This window comes from Mus caroli, chromosome 4 (genome assembly GCF_900094665.2).
Source record: "Mus caroli chromosome 4, CAROLI_EIJ_v1.1, whole genome shotgun sequence".
Lineage (NCBI taxonomy): Eukaryota > Metazoa > Chordata > Mammalia > Rodentia > Muridae > Mus > Mus caroli.
In genome coordinates, this window is record NC_034573.1 from 52,698,463 (window position 1) to 52,720,450 (window position 21,988).

At 45.3% G+C, this 21,988-nt stretch overlaps 1 protein-coding gene and 1 long non-coding RNA gene across 2 annotated transcripts in view; one reads left to right on the plus strand and one right to left on the minus strand.

Annotated features, from left to right (window-relative positions):
* Positions 1 to 463: 463 nt before the first annotated feature.
* LOC110292110 lies at positions 464 to 4,603 on the plus strand. The gene is made up of 3 exons (XR_002377655.2): positions 464 to 547; positions 4,264 to 4,340; positions 4,545 to 4,603. It is a non-coding gene; the product is annotated as an uncharacterized LOC110292110 (long non-coding RNA).
* Positions 4,604 to 7,956: 3,353 nt separating this feature from the next.
* The window catches only part of Susd1 (sushi domain containing 1), a 124,754-nt gene continuing 110,722 nt past the window's right edge, over positions 7,957 to 21,988 (minus strand). Inside the window, exons 15-17 of the mRNA XM_021160589.2 lie at positions 19,765 to 19,804; positions 10,618 to 10,711; positions 7,957 to 10,315 (exon numbers count right to left, since the gene is read on the minus strand). Coding sequence (XP_021016248.1) covers position 10,315; positions 10,618 to 10,711; positions 19,765 to 19,804 — 135 coding nt within the window. The 3' untranslated portion in view covers positions 7,957 to 10,314. The remainder of the gene's footprint in view (positions 10,316 to 10,617; positions 10,712 to 19,764; positions 19,805 to 21,988) is intronic.

Here is a 21,988-nt window from a genome sequence, read left to right on the forward strand (position 1 = left end):
GTTGTGGGTAGCTGGCGAGTGTCAGTCGACCCTGCGCCCCAGCTGCCCCGGTGCTTTTCTGACCGGAAGAGCAAAAGGAAATATTTATTAGGGTTTGTGGTTCCAGAGAGCTGGAATCCATGATAATCACGGCAGCAAGCAGGCGGGCATGGTGGCAGGATAGTTGTTGAAAGCTGACATCCTGATCCACAGGCACCAAGCAGAGAGACAGACAGACAGACAGACAGATGGACAGAGTACTAACTGCAGGTATTTTTTGAAATCTCAAAGGCCATCTTTTTGATACACCTCCTCCAATAAGATCACACCTCCTAATCCTTTGCAAACCATTCCACTAAGTAGGAATAAGCACTCAAATATATGAGCCTATGGGGGTCATTGTCATTCAAACGACCACATGTCCCATGCCAGGCAGATTGCTTCTTCCCCTTACTTCCTTTCTTTCATCTGCTACAGTGAGAAGCCTAATCTCACAGACCCTTCAGCAGGACTCCAGGGCAGGTTCCAGCGCTGCACCTGAAGGAACTCCCTACAGAAGCCTACAGAGGTGAGGTGGGGTGGTAGCAACTTCTGAGTTGCAGGAGAAGCAGACAGTTGTATGCAGAAATGAGGGAAAGGGAGGCTGGAGAAGAATCCTGTGAGGAGCGGGTGTGGCAGCAGTCCCAAGATGGCGCCCGGGACTGCAACTAAGTCTTATGACTTGCACCTGACTTCCTCATACACCTGAAAATAAGCCACAACCATCGTGAGAGCTGCACAGGTACACCATGTTACTGGCGAATCCATATTTGGTGGAGACATGCGCCCGCCGCCCGGATTAGCTGAAGCTGAGTACCTGGTGAGGTGACGTGGCCTGCCGGGAGTGGATGGGGGCTGAGAGTATATAAGAGTGAGAGGCCCGGGTTAGAGAGAGAGATAGAGTGGAAGGATAAAGTTGAAGCGAGAGAGATGAAGACTGAAGTTTGCTGAATAAACTGCTGTTAGAAGGACTGGTGGTCGTATTGTTCTTGCTGGTCGAGAGCAGATGCGACAGAATCCTAGTGAGTAAAGTGCTGGCTGTTCTAGCAGAGAACCGAAGTTTAATTCCCAGCATCCACATGGTATAAGCAACATAACCATCCACTGTCAGGTAGATCTGATGCCCTCTTCTGAACAATACGGACTTCCAGGCACACAGGTGGTACACACACATACATACACACACACACATGCAAGCCAAACACTCAGACACATAAAATATTTTTTTAAAAAAGCTATTTTTAATGAAACGAGGGAGTAAAATGGCCCACATAAGAGACGTGTCACAGGAAGAGATGAGGAAGTGGGCCATTTGCAGATCAGGATGGGGATCGGTCTCTTTGCCTTGGTGGGGTCCCTCCAGTCTCTGTCTAATGCTGGGAACTGTTTCAGCTGCACCAAGCTCAGACCAGCCTTCAGACCACATGAACATGAGTCAGCTTGCCGCATGCATAGAAATAAAAAGATTCATCAGTGCAAAATCACAGGAAGCAAAGCCAGCCTTAGGAAGCAGCTCCAAGCCTCAGGAGACAAGGACGAGGGACATCGGTTAGTTTTCAAGACTGTCAGCCACATACATTCTCTTGTAGGACTTCACGTATGTGTGTGGACGCCTGCCCTTCATCCTGTAGCCAGGATGTCCCGCTCAGAGGACCATCCTCTGTTTTCTGTTGGCCTCTGCTATGGCCACATGATAATAGTTCTCCTCCCATAGGTGCCGCCCTCCTTTAGGCAGTGGACAGTGTGACACCCTCAGGACACTGAACCTTACGTGCTGCTCCCCAATGCTGATTCACCTCTGTGACAGCTCCACACACAGTGTCCACACCAGACAGTGTAGTTCACTCTGGGCTTAGAACCAAGCCTCTCAAGTCACTGGGCCCATCCTTCCCTGGAAGTCACAGTGCTCTTGGACAGTGGTATTCATGACCTTGTGCTCTCCCTCCCCCACCTCAGTCTAACTACATACAGCAATTGATGTGTTTATAAGAAGATAAAGAGGTATAAAAACACATTCTGTCAGGCATGGTGGTGCACGCCTTTAATTCCAGCACTTGGGAGGCAGAGACAAGCGGATTTCTGAGTTCAAGGCCAGCCTGGTCTACAGAGTGAGTTCCAGGACAGCCAGGGTTATACAGAGAAGTCCTGTCTAGAAAAAAAAAAAAGAAAGAAAGAAAGAGAGAGAGAGAGAGAGAGAGAGAGAGAGAGAGAGAGAGGAGGAAAGAAAGAAAAAAAAAAGAATATGTTCTATGGGGTGGTGAGGTATGGGTGAAGAGGGTGCCTCAGTGGGCCTTCCCCTGAGGGACCAGCCACATGATGATATAGTATGGAATAGAGTTTATTCAGGGCATGGGGAGGGGAGTTAAGAGGGTAGTAGAGGCAGAGAGAGGGAGAGTAGAGAAGTAGAAGCTAGTCATGACCACATTGGAGAGGATTGGGAGAGGGGCGGAGCAAGAGAGCAAGAAGAGAGAGAGAGAGAGAGAGGAGAGAGAGAGAGAGAGAGAGAGAGAGAGAGAGAGAAGCCGCCTCTTTCATAGTGGGCCAGGTCTACCTGACTGTTGCCAGGTAACTGTGGGGAGGAGCTTAGACAGAAGGCTAACAGCAATGGCCAGGATCTTGTTGCTCCAGAGAGCTGGGAGCCAGAGTTAAGGAGGAATCTGCATCCGATAGCACGTGGGCTCTAGAGCAGCCAGTGTCCGCTCAAAGGTTCGATGTGCTTAAAGCTGATTGGTGGGTCAAGCCCCTGACTCAAGATACCTCCCTGGGGTTCTGGGCGAGAACGAGCTCCTCGGTGCCATACACTAGGCTCTCCCCAGTCTGTAGAGCTCTGAGATCCCGGATCCTGACTCAAACGCTAGGGGATAGCGCCCGTGCCCACGACCCAAAGAAATGGTGCCCATTCCCTCTCCCAAATGGGTGACGCCGAAGTGAATTCATCTGGTCAGAGGTAACAAAGTCACTTCACACACCTAGCATGTGATGGTTATTGGCCATCTCTACAACCAACAGCTTTGGCAACTGCCCCCCTGCTAAAGTAGAATTAAGCCTGCAAAATCAAGCCATTCTGCCAAAAGGACTCAGAAAAATCATACAGTAAAATGGGAAGTTTAAAACTGATTCTCATGCAGTTTATAGGCAGAGTTGGAAGATGACCGTCACAAACCCTGTCCCCTGGAGTGCACAGCTTTTACATAAAATCTCCCTTGAGTGTGACTTGCCTCTAACTCACAGAATTTGGCAAACGAAGGGATTTTTTTTTTCAGATGTAATTGAGGTTCCCAATTAGCTCATATTCAGTTAGTTGAAGAGGAGGCTTACCAGGGTCTCAGGGGACCTGACTTTGATTCCAATGAAAGCCCTTTTAAAGAGGCAAGATGGCCTCAGAGGGTCTCCTTTCTGACTTGATGACATAATCAGTCAGGTTACAGAAGTCTACACGGCCACCAGCAGGTGGCTTCCAGAATCTGGAGAGGTGTGTAGGTCATGAGGTCAGCCTCCAGGTGACAGCCAGCAGAATGTTGGAGGCTCCATCTATACAGGCACAGGGAAATGAAGTCTGCCAGCAAACTCAACAAGCACAGAGGTCTTTCCAAGTCAGTCCCCGACCCCCAGAAGACAGCACCACCCAGCCTGTGTCTCCATGTCATCTGTGACATCCAGAGCAGAGGGACATTCTTGGATTCCCAGGAAATGAGAGGCGAATAATGTGGTAGACTCTTTGTTCTCAGCACACCCCCAAATCTCCTTCCCAAAGATGCAGAAAAGCCATTAAGAGTTACCAGGCAGTGGTGGTGTATGCCTTTAATCCCAGCACATGGGAGGCAGAGGCAGGGAGATCTCTGTAAGTCTGTGGTCAGCTTGGTTAGAACAAAAATTCCAAGCCAAGTAAGGTTACATGGTAAGACCTCTGACTCACCGTGTAAAAAGAAAAAAAAGTATATGGTGTGTGTCTGTGTGTGTGTAAGGTTTAAATTAACATCTGAAAATAGACGCTTTCTTAAAAAGCTTGGTTTTGTTTGTTTGGAAAAATACTTTGACAGATTACTTATGCAAACATTGCTTAGGGCATACACTAGCAAAAACTAAGACATAACTATAGAACTTAATATTTTATTCAGTCTCTTTTTTATTCAAAAGGTAGAATATCATACATACAATTGTGTCTTGTTTTTCCCATTAAAACGATACATCTTGGAGATCTCTGTATCAGTGCTTAGACTTTTTTGTGTCTTTTTTTAACTGCAGCATAATATGTCATTGTATATGTAGAAGCACCACAACTGATTCCACTAGTTTCTTCCCCAGAGACATTTGAATTGTGGGTAAGTTTTTCTATTAAAAGTTTGAAGAAGTAAGAAAATGCTTATTTTGAACCTGTGAAGATCAGTCCACAGGGCAGGTCCCACGTCGAAACTTCTGGTTAGATGGCCAAAGGCATGTGGAATTATATAAATATTGCTAAATTACCTTTCCTGAAAGTTGTATCTTTTACTCCCACTAACAATGCGTTCCTATTTTCTCCACAGCCTCTAAAGAGCAGTATTACCAGTAAATAAGCAGCATTTCCTGGCTTGAAAAAGGAGAGAAGACATCTTATTATTAATTTTTGAAAGTGATGCTTACAAGTCAAAGGACCATGTGAGGGCTGGGTGAATGGAAAAGAAGTCAGAGGTGGAGGCACATAATAAAGTGTTGTCCTGAAATTAAGAAGACTACAGTGTCCTTTGTAAGAGAATGAATGGAAATGAAGGTTATCATGCTAAGCAAATCAAACCAGAATCAGAAAAAAAAAAAGTGTTGCATGTTTGCTTTCATGTATAGACAGTAAAAAAAAGGAGAACTTGAGCAAAATTTCAGCTTATGTACAATAAATACCTATACATGAATAAATCTGTTTCTAAAAACCCTGAGAACATTCTGGAGAGTATCAGAAAAAGGCTGGCACTTAGTATTTGGGGGGTGGGGGGGGCGGGTTCCGAGACAGGGTTTCTCTGTATAGCCCTGGCTGTCCTGGAACTCACTTTGTAGACCTGGCTGGTCTCGAACTCAGAAATCCACCTGCCTCTGCCTCCCGAGTGCTGGGATTAAAGTTGTGCACCATCACGCCCCGAAAATATGAAGGTTTTGTGTGACAAATAACACAAATAGTTTTAAAACAGTATTGTTCTCTTAGGTTTTACTGCTGTGAACAGACACCATGATCAAGACAACTCTTATAAGGACAACATTTAATTGGGGCTGGCTTACAGGTTCAGAGGTTCAGTCCATTACCATCAAGGTGGGAGCATGGCAGCATCCAGGCAGGCATAGCACAGGAGGAGCTCAGAGTTCTATGTCTTCATCTGAAGGCTGCTAGCAGAATACTGGCTTCCAGGCAGCTAGGAGGAGGGTCTCAAATCCCACTCCCACAGTGACACACTTCCTTCAACAAGGTCACACACCTATTCCAACCAGGCCACACCTCCTACTAGGGCGAAGCATATTCAAACCATCACAACTGTCCTTTCTAAAAATGATACACTAGCCGGGCAGTGGTGGCCTTTAATCCCAGCATTTGGGAGGCAGAGGCAGGCGGACTTCTGAGTTTGAGGCCAGCCTGGTCTACAAAGTGAGTTCCAGGACAGCCAGGGCTACACAGAGAAACCCTGTCTCGAAAAAAAAAATAATAATAGTAATAAATAAACAAATAATGATACAATAGAAAAATACAAATAAAATATATGGCAGGTAAGCATTAAAATCACAATGATCACAAGAGCTTTTTGGGGGAAAAAATGTTTGTGGGGAGAGGGCAGTCCACATGAGAGCAGGTTTTCATGGAGACCAGAGGCACTGGGTTCCCCTGGATTTGGAGTTACAGGTTATTGTGAACCACAAGCCGTGAGTGCTGGGCCTTTGCAGGAGCCGTGTGTGCTCTTAACCACTGGGCCACTCTGCAGCTCTCTAAAGAGCTTGTTTGATTAATAAAAGAAATGTATCTTACAGAGAGAAAAGGCAATAGTTCTCAGACACCAAACTACAAAAGGCCAACACGGGAAACTCTCAAGAGACGTGCATGCAAAACATTAAAACATCACTTTCCACCTACCAGAGGCACGGCAGTGAGCAGAATCAGTACGAGCTGCTGGAGTTGAGGCTTTCTACCGGTGAAAGCATGGCCCGCCCGACTTCTTCACGGAACCTCACCAGCGATGTATATAGTTCAATGTAAAATACAGAGTTTTCATTCCAACAGCCTATGCCTGTGAATTTAGTCTAAGTAATAGCTGCATGCAATGCTTTCAAAAGTGGGTTTGCGGTGGCTGTAAAGTTGGTGAGGGTTGGAGCACTTACTGCTATTGCAGAGGACCCAAATACAGTTCCCAGAGCCCACAAGGCGGCTCACAGCCATCCATAGCTTCAATTTCGGGGGATGTAATGCTGTTTTCTACATGTGTGTAAAATACTTATACACAGGCTGGAGAGATGGCTAGGCGGTTAAGAGCACCGACTGCTCTTCCAGAGATCCTGAGTTCAATTCCCAGCAACCACATAGTGTCTCCCAACCATCTGTAATGGGATCTGATGCCTTCTGGTGTGTCTGAAGACAGTGACAGTGTACTCATATACATAAAATAAATAAGTAAATCTTTTTTAAAAAATCATACACATAAAACAAATCTTTTTAAATTACTTACTTTATCGTATCACTGTATAAACTTGAACACAAAAACCACACCCTCCCTCCCTTTAGAAACAAATGCCTGGCCTTAGGCAATGACTGTCATAGACAAAAGGTCCTTAGACTGCTATGCCAGTGGATTGGTTGGTTTTTTTGTTTGTTTGTTTGGTTGGTTTTGGTTTTTTTTCTCCTGAGAAGAAAATACAAAAGTAAAATATTTTGAAAATCAGAATGAGAGTTTAGCAATCAAAAGGGTTCACTGATCAATTTAAATCAATTTAACCATTAACTTTATTCTAAGCTGCCACAAATTTCAAGATAAACACATTGCTCTGGGTCTACCCCAAATGCAGCAATTCTAGGTCTTAGGAAACACTACTCCGTTTTCCCTAATCGGTCTCTATTCCTTTACTTGGTTGTTTGTGGCTCCTTCTAGAAGTGATAGATGGTACTGAGCAGTCAAAGGAGAGGCACTGAGAATCCTCTAGGTAATACAGAGACTTATAGTGATATAGTTTAAAGATGACATGATGTTATTTGGAAATATAAAAACATGGCTTTTCCAAAACCAAAGATACATTCTACAGATAGTCTCGGTGGTTAATGCAAAGGCTGGCAAGACTCAAGTCACAAATCTGCCGGCACCAGTTTCTCCGTCCCTGTCTCCCTCTCTAAGTGCCCACCTTTTCTCTCCTCTCCTACCCTCCCTTCTTCTTCTCCTTCCTCCTCCTCTTCCTCCTCCTCCTCCTCCTCCTCCTCCTTCTTCTTCTCTCTCTCCCCCCCCCTCTCTCTCTCTCTCTCTCGTCTTTATTTTTATTATTTTGAGACAGGGTTTCTTTGTAGCCCTGGCCTGGAACTGGCTCTGTAGATCTGATTGCCTCTGCCTCCCAAGTGCTGAGACTAAAGGCATGTGCCATCACCACCACCCATTTCTTCCTTTAAAATTGGGACCAAAACCCCTTGACATTCCTACCACACAGAACCTTGCAAAGACAGAATGAAAGACATGCCTGTTGCACAAGCAAGTGTGTTCCATGACTGAGCAACACTTCAATTCCAATTTCCAATTTGAAGATAATTCAAAGCTGGATCAAAATGGTCCCCAAGGTTGGAAAGAACCTCTCACCACCCCCACAGTAGGATCGAGCTATATTTTTAAAATTACATTTATCCTTAGTGTGTGTGTGTGTGTGTGTGTGTGTGTGTGTGTGTGNGAGAGAGAGAGAGAGAGAGAGAGAGAGAGAGAGAGAGAGAGAGAGAGAGAGAGAGACGTTCACACCACAGAACACAAGCGGCATTCTGAGGACAACATGCAGAAATCAGCTCTCTCCTTCCAGTGCATGGGTCCCAGGACTCCATCTCAGTCTTCAGACTGCTCCATCACTCTGGCTCCAGATCTAGCTTTGGTGACTGGGCCTCCCAATCCAGATTAGCACCGTGGTCTATGGAGGGTCCTTTGTCTCAGGTTTTTGACTGCAATTTTCCCAGGACACCAGTAAGTTTCCTAAGAGTCATTCTACACGTTGATTGGGAGTCAAGGTAAGGAGGGGAGAAGGTATTATCATGTAAAAACACGTTCTTCACACTGTGGGAAAACCATTTAAGAAGAACGGCAGGAAAATGAATTGAGGTTCTTGCAAATACCACCTGCTCCTGTTGGGTGTGTGCCCAGAGCAGCTCCGCATCGCAATTGGAACAATCAGAGGAAATGACGTTTGCGTGGTCGCTATTTTTGCAGCTGTGGATGAACTCCTTTTGCATTTATTTCTACACTGTTCAGGCTGATAGTCTACTTAACGTTTCACCAGTTATTGAATCCAAGTTGATATATATATATATATATTAAACAAGTGAGATTTCTTCCTTTCAGTGGTAATTATGTTAAGTCCCCATGTGGGCATCTTGGACAGTTATTCTAGAATGCAAAATTAGAGAGCTGTAGAAATATTGGTCCTAAATTGCTATCTATGGTTAGCTACTCAAAGGACAGAACACTCTCTTACTAGCAAGGACCGGCAGCTGCCATCGAGAACACTGCCTCCCTCTGCAGTTGAGTAGAACACTTTTTTCCCAGTTGAGCAGAAAGAACACTTACCCAAACCCCACCATGTTGGAACGGCTTTATGGACAGTTTGATGGTATTTGAGTAGGTAAATATCAGTGATTTCAAAAGAAAAAAGAAACTGATAGCTTGGGCTCATGATTCAGGAGTCTGGGAAGCATGACACAGGCATCTTCTTGACTTCTGATGAGGGTCTCGATGCTTCACAGCTTAGTGAACGCAGAAGGAGGGCTGGACTCAGGAGTACCACATGCTTTGTGGTAACTAAGCCAGTCCCATCAGGAAGGAACCAGTGCCTCCTGACACTCAATTCAGCTTGTAAAAGTCTCACCCCAATCAAATTTCACCAAGAGTTTTGTGGAGACAAATCACATTTATATTATAGCACCAGGTTCCCAACAAACACCCCACAAGCAAGCAGAAAACACCCCAGCCATGACCCTGCTGGTGCACAGTTCTAGATCCACACTCTTCTGTGTTCCACCCTGAGGTTGTAACCACACCCCTTTATTTCCCATGCTCTTGTGTATGTCTAGCAAGGGAGGGGGGAGAAGAGAAAACTCACAACCTTGGAGTTGAGCTGTCTTAAGAGAAAAAGTTGAAGAATACCCAAGGGTTTTAAAAGTCAAACTTAATACACTCTACCTGTATATCCACATGGACAGTAAGCCAGCCTGGCCTATAGCTGATGTTTCATGGGCTATATGAACACAGTTTCAGTCATGGTTACTGGGATGTGCGTAGGGTATGTTATTCACCGTTCTTCCTAATTCCTAAAGCTCATGTAGATGCTGACCATGCGCTGGATGCTGCTTCAGTCCACTGTTCCTACATTACCACAAAACCCAAATAGCTCAAGGGAGGCACAGAACAATTTTATAGAAAGTGAGTAAGAAAATGTGGACAAAAAAGAAGAATGAGGAAGAAATTACAGAATGGGTTTTTCTGGAAAGCAGACATCACTTTTGGTCTCACACAAACGACAGGAATTATATCAAAGCCACGAAGGGAACCTGAGAGAGTAGCCAGGCTATTGTACTTTCTGGTATAGGCCAGGGGCTAATCCTAAAATGCTTGAAACATTTATTCATATCAGTGTTCTTTATCTGGTGATCTCCTTCATCAATTCCAGCCCAGACTTAAGCCCATCTCATTACCTATTGAGGAGAACAGATCCTGAACTAGTTAGTAGATGAACTAATTAAAGGAAGAGGCGGAGGTTCAACACCCAATGTCTATGGGACCTGAGTCACAGGGTCTGTGGCCTGTCCACATCCAGTGTAAACAGGGGCTGACTCACAGGGTCTGTGGCCTGTGGTGTTACATTGGACATGAGTCTTGAGGTCACGGATATACAACTGATCCAGAAAGCACGAAACACACATAAACTGCTCCCAAGTTTTAAGATTCCACAGAGATGGCTATCATCTTGAATTCAGGAATGAGGTCATGCTGGGTTGGAGAAAGTTTCAGCCCCACACAAGGGCTTAGGATGGGAGCCATACCACAGATGGGCCTGAGAAGCTGTCAGAACATCTGTGCATCATCAAGTCAGTCTTCCCAGGCTGAGCCATCTAGACAGAGACAGGGGAGAGAGGGCACAAACACTGCACACCCTGCTGTTTCCCCATGTGTGGCTCATACCCAGGTCCACAGGGCCCAGGCAGGGAGGCCACACAGGAGACCAGCCTTCCTGCTGGACTGATGGGGCGGTCATCACTATTCCAGCTTTTCCTACTCTCAGCTGCAGGGTCAGTCACACTGTCTCCTTGCTGCCTGAGCCCCGACCCTCCCTCATGCCCAGCTGTTCTGCATGACTCCTACCCCAGCCTCCCCCCAATTCCACTCATTCTTCAAAAGTGACAGTCTCACATACCACACTGCTGAGAAGGAGAGGAATGCAAGGATGGTCACAAAAGCCACGGAGCCCAGTCCAACACCCACCATCTGCTGCGCTGTGAGCGATGAGTCTGTGGGAAGAGACCACATGATGAGCCCACAGCACGTCCCATCACCACATCCCATCACCATGTCCAGTCACGGCCCTCCCGGGAGAGCCACATCCAACTGCGCACATTCTGTTTTAATCTGAAGTTGGGCTTCACTTAACAAAGAATCCCAAGAATGACTCCACAGAGCCCCTGCGTCCCCAACAGCTCCTATGGATCTCAGGCCTCAGGAAACCACAGTTTCAAAGTATTTCTATCAAGGAAGCATAAAACCAGATCATATTAAAGTTACAAGGGAGAAAAAAAAGAACCCAAACTTGTGGACACACCAAAGCTACATGAGGCGCGCTGTGTACAGATAGATCCTCACTCCGGTCACTTTGACAGACTTTTATGGGTCACTTCCTTGCTGATGGAAGAAGTCATCCTGCCATCATTGGAATGCAGGCTTCAAAAATGTTAGTCAGTTCCAGTAGTTACATATAAATTTTATAAATTATAAAACCTCTGTTTTCACTACATTATCAGCAGGATAGTAGCACTCTTATCTGTCCCACGGGCTCTCAAAGTCCATGTGAAAGTCCTCAGAACATGTGTCCTATGTAGGAAACACCACATGACAATTTCAGGGCCATCCCTGATTACAAATTGAAAACCACCCACATTTGTGTTTGCACATTTGGTCCAAGAGACTTTATTTGGAGTTTCACGTCTCCACCAAAAGCAGTGATTTTTATTAGAAAACACGCATTTACCAGTCTGAGTGGCACACACTGTTGTAAGCATCTCACAAGCTAACTCAGGCTCCTGTGGCAGTTAACTTGGAATGCCAATTCGGTTGTGTTGAGGGATACCTGGGAGGTTTGGAAAGTATACTCCAGGGTGTGTCTGTGAGAGAGGGAAAACCCACCCTGTATATGGTCACCATTATTCAATAAGCCAAGGGTTTGGGTGAACAGCAGCAGAAGAAGCTGGCTGGCTTGGGCTTGCTTCCCTCTCTTCATTTCCTGGCCACTGTGGGATGAGCCTGCCCCAGCAATGGTGAGCCACCTCATTCAAGCCAGAGCAATGGAGCTGGCTGACTCTACACAGACTCCCCTGGAACTGTGAGCCCAGTCACATCTCTTACTCGCCTAAGCTGTGTTGTCATGATGAAAAATTAACTCGTGCATCTGCTAAGAAGTGTTTATATTCCCTTCTTCACAGGGGAGAGTCAGAGGCACAGAGCAATTAAGCCTGGCTCAGATATCTATAACCCATTTAAGAGCAATTTAGTTCCAGTGGAAACCCTGTGGGGTCCAGGGCACCTGCAAGCACAGACATGGAACACACCACTTTTAATAGTCAAGGAAAATCCACTGTCTCAAAAAGTGTTACCCCAAGACTTTCTAGAAAACCATGGATTGACCAGCTATATGGTATATACACCTATAATCCCAGCACTTAAGAAGTCAAGGAAGGAGGATCATGAGGTCAACCTGGGTTGCACAGTAAGACCCTATCTCAAAATTATAATAAAAGAAAAATTATACTTTTCATATTCAGAAGAAGAGGGCCTTGGCATTTTAGGATTCGAAATTATCAAATGGAAAGAGACTAGTGAAGAAATTGGAATTTACTTGTATATTTTATATGAAAAGACTTGATTATCAGACATCAAGGCGATGGTCTATTAGCATAGGAAAGAATATGGTAGAACAAAATACAGTGCACAGGAACAAACCCAGCCCCATGAAGCCATCTCAAAAGTTGAAAACTGGAATGAGGGTGTTCACGTCCTATCTCCACACCGTCCCTCTCTAGCAGTGGGACTTCAAACCAGTGCATTGGCCATTGCCTGTTTCAGTTCCCACACTGAGGGATGCTCTAAGCGCTTGAAAATCCTAACAAGAGCACCCACCTTCCAGGGTTACTGTGAGAAATAACGATTTGCCACATAGTACCACGTCAGCATGGCAAATGTCAGCTACTGTCACCTTTTGTGACTATCGTTTTGTAACTTTCAAATAACTGAATGAGCTGTTAAATGACCTATATCTAGAAAGGAGGAAAAATGGCTGATTAGAATAAAGTGATTTTAATCACTACAGCTGATTCCACTCATCAAAATCAAATTCAGGTAGATTAAAGAGATATGCTGAAATATGAAAGAACTGGAAAATGTTGTTAAATATATTTATATAATCTTAAAGTGGGTGAGAATTTTCTGGTTATATTGATTAAAGTGGGAGTCTTATAGGCAACCACACTTGAAAGCGTGTATTTTATAGACACAAAACTACTACAATAGCTAAAAAGCATCGTTTGCTCAATCAGTGAGGCTTTGGTTTTTAAGAGAAAATGACCCCAGCTCTCAGGAGGCAGAGACAGAAAGAGTACTAAGTTCAAGGTCAGTCTGCTCTACAGAGCAAGTTCCAGACAACAAGGGTTACACAGAGAAACCTTGTCTCAAAACAAAACAAACAAACAAAAGCAGAGAGAGAGACAGAGAGACAACACAGAGGAACAGAGACAGAGACAAGGAGGGAACATAGCATTGGAGATACAGGGGTTAAAGAGATTCTGGTGCTTTTATGCTCTGAGTACTTCGTGCAGCTAACACTTCTTCTCCAGTTTTTGTTATCAGTATTTTCCTCACGTATTTCCTCCACACTTTAGTCTTTGATGAATGAAAATGCTGAACTGAAGGACCGTGGACTGGAGTCCATGCTGTGTGAGCTGTGGATTTGCTCATCAGGAGTTACTCCTTAGCTAGCTGATGTCGGTTTTGCATTGTTCTCTAGCCCATTCCAAAGCCTAACTACGGCCCTCATATCGCACACTCTGTCCACAGCGGTACTGTTAATTGTTAGTGGAAGTCAAAATACACTGCTTTCTGCCCCACTTCCTTGGCCAATGAGTGAGTCTGTGAGAGGAGAAAAGGGGAGACATCCAGGGTCCCTCATGCTCCACACTGACTCATTAGAGACGCTGTCACTGTTGCTATGCATGAGAGCCAAGCCATCACTTGGGCTGGCCTTGACTTCAAGCTACCTTCAGAATGGTGGCACCCTCTTTGTACAAAGTCCTTGTTTATTGTTCAGCCCTAGCCTTCTCTTCCAGGTCTCACAAAGGTCGCTGGCAGTTGTTTATCTGACTTAGACGGAAATTGTGTGACTCCGCTGACATGCTTTATACAGGTGGGAAGATACTGACACCCCTCACACTGCAGCAAGACAGAAGCAAATAGGAGCTGAGGACGCCGACTTTCCCCTGACCCATCCACCAGCAGCACCCACCTCCGCAGTGAGCCATGCTATCCCTTGCGCTAGACATTACTATTGAAACTCAGTGTTAAAAAAGGAACCTTTAGGCTGGTGAGACAAATGACTCAGAGGTTAAGAGCATGGGCTGCTCTTCTCGAATAGTGGAATTCAGTTCCCAGAACCCCTGCTAACCAGCAGCTCAGGACCACCTGTAACGACAGCTCCAGAGGACCTGACACTCCGTTCTGGCCTCTGAAGGAGCTGCTCCTATATGGCATTCACTCACACAGACATCGGCACATACACAGATGTAAAAGAAATAAGAAAGTGCCCTTTATTTTGCATAGCATCTTTAGATTTTGGCTCCCAGCACGGGTTTCCAGTCCTTGGCTACAGGTCTTTTGGTTTGCTATTCATACAACCTCAAAGTCTACAGCAGCGCTCATGGGTGTGGCTGTACAGTTTCTTCCTCTGTGAATGCCTAATAAAATTTACAAGTGGCCACTCTGAAAGATAGGCTTTTTATGGTCTTGCCATTCTCAGGCTCCCCTCCCTTCCAGTCTCATGCTGTGGGGCCTTTTATTTTCCCTGTGAATCATCTGCAGAATATTCTCTTAGAAACTCATGTGCTGTTAGTCATTCTTAGAGAAAGTAAATACACTTGAACGATAGCCTCCTCTCTGCAGAGACTCTGCTTGGGAGCAAACCCAGCTTCTCTTTAATCTTTTACTGATAGAAAGACCACAGGTGCTGAAGAGGAAGTTAGACCCTGTGACAATCTTGACGACTTCCTCTGGGTGTGGGCATTATGTACACAGGTCTGGTCATTTCCTGAAAGCAACTGTTGCCATCCAATGGTAGAAATAAATTAACGCCATCATGATTCAGTCTGGCTTAGGACACATCCAGAGAGCAGTTGGTACATTCATTTGAACACAGAAGAATAAGTAATGATTTAGTGTATTCTTTTTTCCTGTTATTCTTTTTTATTTTAAAGATTAGTTTATTTTATGTATATGAGTACACTGTAGTTGTCTTCAGACACACCGGACGAGGGCGTCAGATCACATTGCAGATGGTTGTGAGCCACCATGTGGTTGCTGGGATTTGAACTCAGGACCTTTGGAAGAGCAGTCAGTGCTCTTAACGACTGAGCCATCTCTCCAGCCCTTTCTGTGTTATTCTTATCTGACTTCTCCACCATGGGCAACACAGAAAAGCGGGGCAAAGGAGGCGATAGATTCAGAGGTAATGTTTGATAAAGCAGCAGCAATGCTGAATTCATTTTATTGTAACCAACACACTGCTCAGCTACAAGCCCACCCATTAGCTCAGTCCTGATGTGGTTCCTGTGACAGGTTCTCTGCTCACCACCATCACCGGGCTGGACTCAGCGTGTTAGTGGCTCACCCTCCCATCCAATGGCTCTGGGGAAGAGTGCTCCAGAGTTTGTCCCCACTGTCAGCTTAATTCAGTCCCTTGAAGTTGCAGAACTTGGTCCACATTTCCTTATGAGCTATCAGCGAGGTCTGTCTCTGAGCTCCTGCCGGCCACCGGCATTCCTTGCTATGTGGCTTTTCAAAGCTAGCAGAATATTTCCAGTGTCAAACATGGCCCACCCCTAGGATCTTCAAGACCTAAATTCTGACCTGTAGACCCAAGTTCAAGGGTTTGTGTGACAGGCTTATTGGAAGAATCTCCTTGCTGAAGGCTGCATCCTCAGAGTGCATTCTCCACAGCGTCACTTAGAACAGTCTTTGACTGACTAACCAGATAAAGGTGAATGTGGGGGAGGAGAGGGAGAGAGTGACAGAGAGACAGAGACAGAGAGACAGAGAGAGACAGAGAGAGATCCTCCAAATCCCTAGGGAAACCTTTAGAGAGAAACAGAGACAGAGACAGAGGGAGACAGAGAGACAGAAATTCTACCAGTATCCCTAGGGGATTAGTTCCAGAAAACCCTCCCCGAAGAAAACAGAAATTTTCAATAGTAAAGTCCCACTTAAAATGTGTTGTGACATTGCTGTCTCCGGATTACTTAGAATGGTGAAAACAATGTAATGCTATGCAAATAGCTGACATACTATGTTGTTTGAAGAATAAGGACAAGGGGAAAAGCCCTCCCACGGTCAGTACAGCAGCCGCTGCTTTCCAAAATATCTCAGCCTTCAGCTGACTGAAGCCACAGATCCCTGGATCCAGCAGGCTGACTCCGGTACCCGTGTGCTCACCTTAGGCTTGTAGCTTGCAAATTTTCCCTGCCTATTTAACTTGACAAGTATTAAATCTGTGCTGCATTATTCAAAAAAAATCTGATGGCTGCCTACCTACTGCATTCAATGTGAGCATCTAATGCATGCTGGGCAATCGTCCAGTTTTTTGTTTTTGTTTTTTCAATATTCTCCCCAAATGTTTGAAATCTCACAGAAATAGACAATCACCACCTGCTCGACAGCATGGGAGAACAGCTGAAGAAAAGGAGACAGAGGGGTGACCCTGAGAAGCTCTGAAAGACTTCGGGAAGACGATGTTAGGTTTCCATCTTGAACGGTGGATTGCAGCAAACAGCCCCCCCCCTCCCCCAGGGAGCCAACAGGGCATTCAGGTGGAAGTGATCATATGTGAGCAAAGACATTAAAGAGAGAGATGGAGAATAGCTCGGATACCCGTAGGAATGGAAAAGAATGAGAGTCGTAACCAGTGGGTGGTGCTGGTGTCAGAGGTCTCGGGCAGAAGGCTGGGAAGCAACAGGGAACCCTAGAAGAGCCACCAATGGAAACACTAGAATGAGTTGTGCATTCAGAGGCGGGTCAGGTGGCCACAAGCTGGGATAAAGAGGGGAAATCTGAACTTGTGTGATGGGAGATGAACCGGGAGGCTCTGCCACCTATCTGTCTGTGCTACAGGGATGAAGCCTGAGCTCTGTGTGGATAGAAATGAAAGGCACGCAGTGTGCAGGCTGACAGAGAAGCGGGGAGTCACCAATGCCTTGTGTTTCATGCCTGTGTCTGGAGAATGGTCCCCGATTATAGCTTGCCAGCATCTCCGTGACTCAAGAGATCACAGACTCACAGTACTTTGTGGCTGGGAGGAATCTCAACCCAGGCAGAGGAGGCTGAGGACTAGCCAAGTTACAAGACACTGTGTGATCAGGGGCTTGCTGGAGTGAGGATTCTCAGGCCTCTGCATTGGACATCAAACACAATTCCCTGGCTATCAAGCCTTCTTAGTAATGGCACTGTGAAAAGGTAAAAACAAAACTCAGCACTGGGCAAAACCAGAAGAGTGCCGAGCACTGTGCATCAAAGACCTGAAATGATCAGGGGATGGACCTGCATCACACCCCTCTCCAAATTTCCTAGTGGGAGTTGTCCTGGTTAGAGTTTGTATTGCTGCATGATCATTATTTGGGTTTCAAGACTGCATCTCACCACGTAGCCTAGGCTGGCTTCAAACTCAGTGACTGACCTGCCTCTGCCTCCCAAGTGTAAGGATCCAAGGTTCTCAGTAACAATTCTTAAATTAAGGGTGCGGAGAAAAATACAATTAGAAAAGCCACTCGGATATTCTCAAAATCCTTCCTATGCATCACAGAGGACCAACTACGGCCTCTTCCGTTTCTTCTGCCTGCTTTGAATCTCTCCCAATCACACCCAATAGTTTCCAGTAGGGTAGATCACAGAAGTTTTGTCTGTGTCTGAAAGCTTGCACATCTTATTCACAACTATATTTCCCTTGTACGCACTCTATTCTGTCCCTGGAGCTCCCGGGTGTGCACTGGCACACACTGAAGGTTTTGGATGTTTTGGATGCTTGTTTCCTGTACTCTTCATTAAACTGCTTCAGAAAAGAGCTTGACCACAGCACACATCTCTGTTAAGATGGCAATCTAAGATACAAGCTGCCAGATAACTCACCTGGCCCAGCATCAAAATCAGCTTTTCTACTCTTGTAAGTTTGAGTAGAGATAAAAAGGTGGAAAGTAAGATGAGGGGAGAGGCAGACAAACAGAAGCCTCCTTCTCTGAGCCCCTCCTCCACATGTCCTGCTAAGGCCCCTCTAAAACAGAGCACCCATTGTAAAGTCCGTCCACCTCAATCCTGAAAGAGGTCACGCCGCCTCACCACTACAGCGGTTGTCTCCTGAGGCTATGCTCAGAAGTAGGGATGGGGTGTAAGGACTTAAAGGAGACACGTGTGGCCCGTGGGCAGCATTCCTCAGCCTATTCCCAGGAATTGGTCTATAGTCAGAGGTTATAAATTTAACAAGTTTTCTGAAATTAGGTACAAACTAATGGAATTCCTGGGAATCAATTCCGCTGGCTGGCTGCCTATGGCTTTTAAACAAACGTCCTTACATGGGAGCCTGACAATCAAGGATCCGTGATTACTCAATCCTGAGTTAGCTTCCCAACCCCTTTGAAAACTCTTCATGGAAAGGGAAGGCTCTAAACACATACCTCGTCAGCAAGACCTAGATCTGGAGCCAACAGACATACTGTCCCATCAGGCAGACCAAGTCAGGAAGCCTGACTGATCACATGCTCCCAGCTGCTGCCAGGACAGCCAAGGCTTTATCTACCCAGCAGGGGGTGGCTGCTCTCAAGGGCACTGCTTTTTGCCATTTGGTGTCATATACTAAAGTTTGAGAGTGATTATATCTTCCATGTAGCAGAGTTGTACATCTGGATCTGATCAAGAAAAAAATATACAACCCTTGGATTCCCCAGCCTTGGAGTTGGATGTGGTAACCAACCTTTGAACTCGGTTCTTTCCCTGCATTCCTTTGGGGGTTCGGTCTTATTTTTCCCCTAGATGTAGGATAGTTCTATTCTGTAAATAAATTATTTTTATTAATATAATTATGCATCACTTAACAGTGAGGACGATTCTGAGAGATGCATCAGTATGTAATTTCTCATTGTGCAAATAACACAGAACGTTCTTAAACAAAATAGCATGAGTAGCTATGTCTCTAGCTGACACAAATTCCCACCACACTGTTTTAGGCAGAGTCTTGCTATGGATCCCAGGCTGACAGACACTATCCTCCAACCTCTGCCCATAAGTGCTGGGATTCAGCCATATATGGTCCACGCCACACTCTAGGAGATGCAATCTTTTGTGCCTTTCCCTGTATGTGTGATCTACCATTAAACTCAATTGTCATTATTGGTATGTGACCCTGTGTGTGTGTATGTGTGTGTGTATGCATGGTGTAAGCCAAACAGCGGGTCTCAGGCTTCTATAGCTCTTCATTTTGGTCTGTTACAAGCTTTCCAGTGCCTTTAACCTTGATTAGAATCTTCTCCTCCTCTCAGTGTCATTCTGATAGAACAACTGCTCTCTCTCCCCAACAAGCCACATAACCCACACAACACCCAACACAGACTGATCGCTATTGCAAATCCAGGGTGACTCAGCCAATGGAAAGCCACTCAAGCTAGGAGGAAGAACTCTTCTAAACTGTAAAACTTTGTTCCCGTTGAAGTTACTCATCTGGGTGTCTAGGGCTCGTCTCTCCTGTCTCATGGCTACAGAAGAAAAACAGTAAGGGCAGTTGACACTGCCACGGGAGAGACAGGAGGCTGATAGCAGGGATGGTCCCATTCATGGCTCTTTATATAATTTCATGAGCTCCCAACTCTTCAGTAATGGCTTGAATATGTCACACCCTATGGCATGAGAATGTCTATATTTTTCTGAAGATGCCTTAACGTGTATGTCTGTCACCACCTGTGACAATTTAAAGCAAGTGTCCAGCATCAGATTGGTGCTGCAGATGGAGCATGGGGGAAGGACAGAGTGCACAGAGAAAACACGGCCTTACCTTTTACCTCAGCCCAGACAGCACAGGAATATCTTCTCACCTGGAAGGGAAACAGAGAGGTCCATCTAAGTAGAAGACACAGGGCACCATTTTAAACAGTGTAATGTGAGACACAGGGCATCATTTTAAACAGTTCAATTCACATGCTAAAGCCCCCCGACTCTCTGACTCTTCATACCCTAATTTGAACCAGAAAATCTTTAAGGTCTCATCTAACTTTCATAAGTTTGTGTTGCTAGGGATTAAACCCACAGTCTCATACATGCTAGGCTAGGGCTTTACCACTGAGCTCCAACCCCAACCTCATCTCTTACATCTCATAACTCAGCCAATTATCACCAGTGTTCAAGGGGCTGGCATGGGTTACACATATGGGAGTGGTTCTAGACATCACTTCTGTGGGTTTCCAAAAGATCTCAGAAAGCTTACACCAGGGGTAGACAATGGACCGTCAGGAGCGTTATTCCTAAGTGCCAGCTCTGAACAACCGGCATGGACTGCCTGAGAACTCGGCTGAGAGTTCTGAGATTGCATCTAGGTTCTACAGGAAGTAGTGATGTGTGTTCTCTGCAGGCAGCGAGAAGCTCTGGTATAATAATATTTTGCCTCAAAGTTTGGAGCTGAGACAGAAGGAAGGACCATGCAGAGACTGCCCCACCCGGAGATCCATACCATAATCAGCCACCAAACGCAGACACTATTGCATATGCCACCAAGATTTTGCTGACATGACCCTGACATAGCTGTCTCTTGTGAGGCTATGCCAGTGCCTGGCAAATACAGAAGTGGATGCTCACAGTCAGCTATTGGATGGAACACAGGGCCCCCAGTGGAGGAGTTAGAGAAAGTACCCAAGGAGCTGAAGGGGTCTGCAACTCTATAGGTGGAACAACAATATGAACTAACCAGTACCCCTGGAGCTCGTGTGTCTAGTTGCATATGTAGCAGAGGATGGCGTAGTCAGCCATCAATGGGAGGAGAGGTCCTTGGTCTTCCAAAGATCATATGCCCCAGTACAGTACAGGGGAATGCCAGGGCCAGGAAGCGGGAATGGGTGGGTTGGGGAGCAGGGCGGGGTGAGGGTATAGGGGACTTTCGGGATAGCACATGAATTATAAATGAAGAAAATATCTAATAAAAAAAGAAATAAAAAAGAAAACCAATAATAATAATAATAATAATAATAATAATATTTTGTCTCTCTGGATGATGCTTAACAACTTCAGTCACCCAAAATGTGCTTTCAGGAAGAAAGCAACAAGAAAAAGCAAGAGACCTACAAACTCACTGGAACTGAGCATCTCCTCTCTGGTAATTGTCACTCACACAGCTGTCGATGGGGACAGCTGGGACTCTTGAATGTCAGTGCAGTTTCCCTCGGGAAGAAGCTATAGAGCTACCCTTTCCATGTCACTATGAGGCTCTCTTTCAAGTGACACATTGGGTATTCTGGTTTTTATGTTCTTAAAAAGGATTTTAAAAATATATTTAAATTGAAAACTTCTGGGAGGAAAAGCTTTAACTAGCCACAGGTTTCAAATATAATTCAATTTTGGCTTGAGGCTAGTTTTCAAATTAGGAATGAAGAAATGCTTATGTGAAGACAACGAGAAGCAAAGGGCAAAGCAGGTAACGGAAACATTACAACCGAGAAACTGACAGGGGCCAAGTGACGCAGGAAGATCAGTGAAGTGGTGTGCCTGGGTCAACTGCACAGTTTATAAAACTCACCCTGCAGTAGCTGGAGCAAGGAGCTCGGTAAAAGCAAGAGACAAGAATCTGAACAAGTGATGGACAGAGAAAAGATGGCCAACTATGCACAGCGCTGGCATTAAAAAGAAGAGGAGAAAGTGATTTTAAAATGGCATTAAGGTGACAGAGCTCATCCAAGTTGATAACAGAGCACACGAGAAGGTGAGAACTCGGGAGAAGACACGCCGTATTCCTCCCTTAGCCTCGGGACAGAGCGGGGCTATTGATTAGGATGAATACATAAAAGGAAAAAATGGAGATGTTGGAGATGTTGGAAGACTTATGCTTTCAAACATACCGTGAAGACAGGATGTAAGTCAATGAAACAGAATCCAGCATCCACCAATGAATTCTTGATATATGTCAGATATGTTTGAGAGAAGTACTTTTTTTTTTTTTTTTTTTTTTTTTTTTTTTTTTTTGGAGGGGGTTTTTTTTTTTCAGACCAATCTTTAAAGAGGGCTTTAGAGTT